This window comes from Lutjanus erythropterus, chromosome 16 (assembly GCF_056507025.1).
Source record: "Lutjanus erythropterus isolate fLutEry1 chromosome 16, fLutEry1.hap2, whole genome shotgun sequence".
Lineage (NCBI taxonomy): Eukaryota > Metazoa > Chordata > Actinopteri > Lutjaniformes > Lutjanidae > Lutjanus > Lutjanus erythropterus.
Window position 1 is genome coordinate 15623408 of NC_139332.1, and position 7727 is coordinate 15631134.

At 36.2% G+C, this 7727-nt stretch overlaps 1 protein-coding gene across 1 annotated transcript; it reads right to left on the reverse strand.

The window, feature by feature from the left end:
* Positions 1 to 1077: 1077 nt before the first annotated feature.
* LOC146312855 (uncharacterized) lies at positions 1078 to 3834 on the reverse strand. Its single transcript, XM_084739029.1, has 2 exons — positions 3495 to 3834; positions 1078 to 2019 (listed from the first exon to the last, which is right to left on the reverse strand). Exon 2 carries the CDS (start codon positions 1997 to 1999, stop codon positions 1616 to 1618), a length of 384 nt encoding a protein of 127 aa, XP_084595155.1. The 5' UTR covers positions 2000 to 2019; positions 3495 to 3834; the 3' UTR covers positions 1078 to 1615.
* Positions 3835 to 7727: the final 3893 nt, after the last annotated feature.

The window sequence follows — 7727 nt, forward strand, 5'->3', positions numbered from 1 at the left end:
GCTGGATTTCATCCTTCATTCAAAGTATTTCATGCTGGCAAGTGTTGTGCGTCTAAAAGCTGCACACAAGCATTCCTTAATTTCTTCCACTAACTGATTTTGTTTTTCACACATAATAATGAAATCATTTAACACCTTCATAAATATCCTTCTAACCCTTTAGAATCAACATTTTTTTTGAATAAAAACATTCATAAAAGGAGCATTATATTTATCCTTCATCATTACAAATATTATTCTTCATAAAGAAATAGTGTAAACATCTTATAAACAATATTTTCCTGAAGCATATCACACTTTATCTGGAGTATTGACAGAAAATGGCATTCAAAGATTTTGAAAAAGGTTGTAGTTAATTTTAGGAGTCGTCCAATGGGGACACTGTCCGTGACTGAAGACACTGTGGGACGTTAATTACATACTGGACTCTTAGGTGCTTCCTGCATTACTACCAGTGTTGGGTAGTAATGGATTACATGTCATTAGGATTATGTAATCAGAATAGAAAAATAGCTATAATCAGACCATATTACAGTTGAAAAAGTGTAACTAGTTTGCACAGCAAAAAAACAAGTTGAGAAAAGTCATTATTTCAAGGCAAGTGTCTTCAACATTTTTTCATTTTTGAAATCAAACTCAAACTCTAAGAGTTTGAAATGAACAAACAAAAAAGTTTCACAACCTACAATCTTTTGTTGAGATGATTCAATTTTCTTTTTACAAAAATAATCTTTGAGTTTTAGAAACAAAACAAATTAAATTGTTGAATAAATTGTCTCAACAAAAGATTATAGGTTGGCAAAACTTGTTTTAGTTTCTTTCAAAGCATAATAGTTTGAGTTTGACTTAAAATAAATAAAAATGAAGCCAGTCATCTTGACATCATGAGTTTTCAGAACTTTTTTTAACAGGGCATAGTTAAATTGTCATGGATTACTTGATTACATCTTTAAAATATGGCCATTTTAAAATTATGAAATATTTCGAAGACAACTGCTCCACAAAAAAAGAACCTGATGCAAAAATGTGCTTTATTTGCATTGAAAATGTTTTGAGATGTTTAAAAAATATATATATAATAAAAAATAATATTTTTGGAACTCTGCGCCCTATTTTTTACTGTAAGGAGCAATGTTTCCATTGTTTGATTATGAAGTAATCCAAAAGTATTCAGATTAGTTGACATTTTTTGTAATGCCATGGATTTGGTTACCAATTCAAAAAATTGCAAAATATTTTTTTATTCAGTAACTGACTACATTTTAAGGTAATCTGACCCTACCCTGATTAGTACTGCATGTCTTATTTGGGCTTTGATTATGAGATATTGTTGTCAAAACGACCATCATGAAGAACAAATCTAAAATATTTTGAAGTCAGTGTTTTTCACTGTGGCCCTCTGGCAGAAGTCCATCAACAAAAATGTCCAAATTTCCAATATTTCAAGTACCACATTACATTATTCCTGTAGTATGGGGTAAAAGTTGAATGCTCCTTGTCATCTTCATTGTCACCATCATAACCAACATACAGCAGACTTCATAGTCTAACTCACATCCTTCTCCTCTCCCTCAAACAAAAGCAGTCTTTGATCACCTCCTCCTCCTCATTACCGTCACCGTATTTCCTCTTTCTCTGATGCCCCAGTCTCTGTCTCTTTGTGCTCTATGGGAAGGCCTGAGCGAATCCTCCTCTTGTCCTTGAATCGACCTGAGCGTGATATCTTTATGTTCCTACGACACGTCTGCTCGTTGAAGACCGAATCCAGGTGGGAGTCATCGTAGGTGTCATCATTGCTGAGGCCGGAGCAGTTGTTGGACTCTTGCTGAGATGGTGAGGACTGGTCGCCGGCGGTCCTGGGCTCTCTTGACTTCTGGGGCTGTGGTGCAAAAGGGTCAAAGTCCTGGTCAAAGGAGTGGGACGTAGCATTGTCTTTGGGGCCTCCGGTCTTCCTCCTTGGCAGGAATGCCTTCCACCATTTTGGCTTCTCTGTTGTCATCTTTGACTGGAGGAAAGGAACTGGAGGAGGAAGCAGATGCCATCAGTAAGTCTGTGATGTTCTCCTCTGTATCAGTATGGTTTTAAGTGATATATTAACATCTGTGAGGTTATGTTCTGAGCTGGCTCCCAATTTACCTTAATCTCCTAGTCTTTACTTTGTCATACAAATTATTCCTTTAAAAACTACACTGTAAAAAATAAAAACTGTAAAGGTGAGAAAACTGTCTTCACTAAATGTTTGAGTTCGGAATCAAATTAAAACTGAAATAAACTAAAAAAAAAAAAAGTTCCCCAACCTATAATCTCAGGTTTGGCAAACAAAACAAAATGTATTCAAAACCAGTTGAGCAAATTCACTATAGTGAAAGTGAATGATGGTTAAGATTTTCAATTACAACCTTTAATTTTCAAGCACCCAAACAATGACAAATCAGATTGAGAGCTCACTGGGAACAATTTTTGAGATTTGTTGGGGGTTTCTAAAATGAAAAGATTCCAGTTTATCTACAGAAGAAATGAACCTAGAACCTACTTGTTTTAACTTTAAAACTCTTAAAACTTTAAGTTGACTCAATCTGAGTGAATTTAGTAATGTTTCAAAACAAATAAACTAAACTTTTCCAGTCAAATAAACTTCATTAACTTTTATCTTAATGTTAATTCAGTTGTACTTCAGAAACCATGTTCAGTTAGCTTTACATATTAAGTTTGACCTACACCTCTGCTGAATGTTAAGAACCAATGTCATTTCCTTTGATATTTCCTCAGTTTACACAAAGAATTTATAGAACCTTCACCATGGTTCACAGTGTCTTCATTATTGTGACACACGACATGTTTTCATCATACATATTTTCTTCTAATATAAAAAAAGAAGGGTCTCTGGGGAGTTTAAACTCTCAAACAATGTATGCTGGGAAATTGGCTGATATGCTGATCATGTTTGTTTAGAAACTTAATTTAATGAGTTGACTGGATTCTGTACAGTACATTCATTCAACTTATTATTTAAAATCACAATCAAGTGAGAAGAACTCATGTTTATAACTTCTGAAGATAAATACTAGACATTTTAAGTTTAATTAACTTAAATAAAACTTGTATATTCATTATGTTATTGCAAAAATATTAGTTGATCAGCTTAATTCCTATATGATTTTTTACAGTGTGATTTCATAAATATCTTTCTTTAAGATAATTATCCTAATATTCATCATGTTCCTCATCTACATCTTCACTCATAACAATCACCACAAATTCTACTTTGCATCAGATTATCACAATTTGTCTGCTCTAAATTTAATGTCACCTCTCTGATAACCATTTTCCCCTGGTGAGACGGCTTCTCACCAAGTAATCCTAAGAATAACCAGTGTAACCATGATTAGCTTCTCTGTAGAACTGGTTTAATGAGTCGTGAGAACAGAGGAGCAAACCCAAGCTGTGATTCACAGGTGAACAATGCGCAAAAAAAGGCTCTCATGAACACTCACCTGAGCTACAACAGGTGCTGCGTACACTTCAAATGACCCAAAGGAGTGTAAAGTGTAAATGTCACACTTTTGGACGGGACAGTGTGAGTGTCTTCTTCTTCAGTGGTGGAGTAAACTGTGACAGCAGTCCTTCAAGGGGTCGCAGCCGTATCCATTTTACGCATGAACCAGGTGTCCTGCCTCCTCACCTCTCCCAGCTCCAAACAGCTTAATTCTCCTCCTGTTGCACTCCTCAAATATCTCCACTCTTCTTCGCTGATTCTTGAAAAAACTACAAATGAACTGATACATTTATAAGGAACGACTTTCGTCTACTGAACCAGCAGGTTTCCGCCTCCGAAACTCTCAGGAGCGAGTGAGGATAGCACCTGTCCTCACTCCTGATTGGAGGAACCGTCGGGGTCTGTCACGTGACTCTGGCTCAGGTGAAGCCGCTGTGATGGGAGGTGGGGCTTGTGGTTGCGTGGCAACGTACCCCGTGGGAGCTTGCGCCTCTTCAGTGACAGATTTAAAAAAAAAAAAAAAAAAAAAAAGAGTCCTTTGTATGAGCCGAACCCAACCCAGGCCATGGAGCCAAATTATGTTCCAGTGTTTGGACGCCCAGTAGTTTAGGCTACAATGACTCGTCACGCCAAGGAAAGGATTGGAGTAGTGAGGTGTTTATTCAGCCAAGATAACGACCAAAACAGGTTGTGCTCGGCAGCACGTTGCTGTGAAATGAGAAAATGAGACCCTGTGCTGAAACTATCAGAGGAGACAGGCGACAGGAGGAAGTCAGGAGCCTCCTGGACGGACGTTTCTGCAGCAGACGTGCAATTGTTGCTGCTGTAAGTTCACATTAAGTGAGGGGAAGCAGTTTGGCCTGGCGCCAGTTTCACCTGCCCAGGTACTTCCGGATGCTTCTGCCTGACGTCGTGCTGTACTTTCAAGTCCGACAGTTTCTTCAAAGTTTCATTTAGTTTTTAAACCTGTTATGACAGCAGAGCAGAGCACAGTGATTCTGTGTCTCAGATGAACCTTTGGTTCTGCACTTGATAACATCATCTGCAACCCAGTATAGAGCCCGCATATATCCATATAGAGACATTTTTGAAAGACCAAGTGATTATAATCCCTAAATCACACTTTGTGATTTAAGGATTTAGATATTTGGGGATTTGTTAACAAATGTGTATACCAGTTTACGATAAGATTACCTTTATAAATGATTTACAAACCGTTTTGGGCGCCAACTAAAGATTATTTTCATTATCATTTAATCTGTTGATCATTTTCTTGATGGATAGATTAGTTGTTTGGCCCATAAAATGTCAGAAATCGGTGAAAAATGTTGATCACTTTTTCCCAAAGCCCATCCTCAAATGTCTTGTTTTGTCCACAGCCCAAAGATATTCAGTTTACTGTCACAGAGGTGTAAAGAAACCATAAAACATTCACATTTTTCTTTAAAAAGTGTCAAAACAGTTAATGAATTATCTAAGTAGTTGGTTATTAATATAATAGTTGACAACTAATTAAATCATCAACTAATTGTTACAGCACTAAAAAAAATAGAATTAGGTTATTAATTAGGCTGTAAACAGTGTAAATCATAGTAAACAATTATAACCCAGATTTCATAAATCAGTAGGTTAAATAACTGGCAAGATCCCGTTACTACTGACTAATAATTAATCGTAGTAATGATTTTCTAAGATTTCTAACTAGTAAAAGGGAGCTTGGTGTAATGTACAAAGCCCATCACCATTTAATAATATCAACATTTGTTATAATAATGAGGAAGTCTGCTGATATCTCTTTTTAAAATTCAATTTAATAAGCTTTATTGGCATGACATTTCACATGTGAAGACAACAATAATGTAAATAGCAATACTTCACGAAATAAAAGGTGTGGAAATAGATGAATGGGAAAAAAAATACAGAATATAAGTAAAATAATTAAGTCATTGTTTAATTAAATCAAGTACAACAGTCAAGTACAGATGCCATGACACTCAAGATAGCAAGATGAAAATGGCAACATAAACAATATGGCAAAGCCTTAGTGTTTGAATATGTTAATTAGATGCCAAATGAAACAAAAGTTAGCTTAGGAAGCATTGAGACTAAACAGTACAGAGAAATGTGGGCGCACTATTTGGCAAACAATAGAGTACTGTTGCCCTTTTTATCTAAGGTGTTGTAATATCTTATTAATGATTTCTGAAGTGTTTACAAGCTAATTAATAACCTAATTATAAACCATAGTTAAGTGGTATCCAAATGGGTAACAGGTTTTATACCATTATTGTGGGGTACCTCTGTCTGCTTTCTCTGGTTTGACCCCTGACTCACTAGGAGTGGTCGTGGATTAAGGCAGGTCAAGAGTCAGGAAGTCCTTTGTACCTGCTGCTGCAGTGCATCACTGACTCTTTTAGATTTTTATTTAAAGATAAATATAATGAGGCTATAACGTGACCAATTATATCACAAATGAGACAAGTGGTGAGAAGAAGACAGCACTGTAGTGAGAGGAGGCAGGATATGTGGGCACTGCAGCTCGTGTGTGTCAACTCGCTGTCGAAGAGAAAACAGAGCGAGAAACTGCACCAGGTACAGGAGTATCGATACTGTGAAAAAAAGCACTGAAAGCATTTCAAATATTCACTATTGATATTTATCAATATTTTTGACATCACTACTTCAGGCTTATTGATGTTAACATGTTTGTTGTGGTGCTCTCCCTTATCTTGTACTGCCTCGAGATCATCTGTGGGATTAATGAAGTATTTCATATCTTAATAAACTGGTTAACAGATGCTCAATAGATCAGTTGTAAGTTACGGCTTTTGGATTGCCAGGTGACAAAAAGTACTTTTGCTTTTTTATCTTTTCAAACTTGAAATTACAAAAGTTTATATTCAGTAGACAGTAATAAGGAGACATGGGTTTCTAATAGGCTGTCATATCTACAATCATAATGCTGATAAGCACTTAATAAGTTGTCATTACAATAATCCATCAAGTCCGCAGTGTTGAAAAGTAACAAAGTACATTCTCTCAAGCAAGTACTATATTTAACATACAATTTTTAGGTCCTTGTAATTTACTTAATTCAGTAGTAAGTGGTCATTTCATGTAACCTAATACCTTTACTTCAATGCATCTCAGAAGGAAGTGTTGCATTTTTTATTCCATGATAACTTTATGAAATATGATGTATTGTTATAAATTAACAAGACAGCAGTGTATATTACTACTACTAATTAAATCCAAAACAGATTTGTTGACAGGGGAAACGGATGTTTACATTACCAAAGTAGGTGTGAAAAAAAGGAAAAATGTTCATAAATAGAAGATTTTTTTCTCTCCACTTGGACCAGCTACGAGACAAGAAGCACATTAGTGTATCAATAGTACAATAAAATAATACAATATTTAATGGCATGACACAAAATTACCAAATATCATTTCAATATTTTAGGAGACTTTGCTGATACTTACATTTTAATTAACTGTTGTGTAACCACTTTTATTAATGTAAAGTATCTGAATATATCTTGCAGCACAAATTATCTAAATATATTTTGGTCCTCATGCCCTGGAGCTCCTTTGCAGAGCAGTCCATTGGAAGTGTCATTATTATGAACGAAAAACCTAAACAGATAAAACATGTGTCATGCTGAAGAATGATAAACACCAATTTTTTCACAACATGGAAACAGGCAAGTTATTCATTTTGATGGCAACCATTTTTATCATTGTGCAGAAGCCAAGTTTCGAAGTGTCATTAGATCCTCGTGCAATAACAAAGGAAATCACATCTCCTTGATGTGATGTTATGCTAAGAAAAGCTGTTATTTTCTTGGTATGCCCTTGGAATGAAAGAAACGGTTTCTGTGTGGGTCGGTGCCAACAGGAAAGACCCAGTCTGAGAAAGATGTGACAGAAACAGTGAGGAGGAGGAGGAGGGAGGAATCAGGGAATGCCTTTAGTTTCCCTCCTCAAACATTTAGAGTGAAAGTTGTTGTGGCAATAGGAATGTCTCACTCTGTCTCCTGCAGCAGGTGTCCTGCATACCTGGGGGACTCCCTCTCCTCTCGTCTCCCATCCCAGCCGAAACTCTGCAGCGGAGTCACTTCCTCGCTGAATGCTGTCCTTTATTTTACTTCATACTGCCTGCGCTCACATAGAGGTAAGCATGAAATCAAAGATAAATACACACTGTACATGATTCAGATGCAGATAAACC

Bases quoted from the DNA above. Each gene is read 5' to 3' on its own strand.
- LOC146312855 (XM_084739029.1), bottom strand. From the start codon at position 1,999: ATGACAACAGAGAAGCCAAAATGGTGGAAGGCATTCCTGCCAAGGAGG.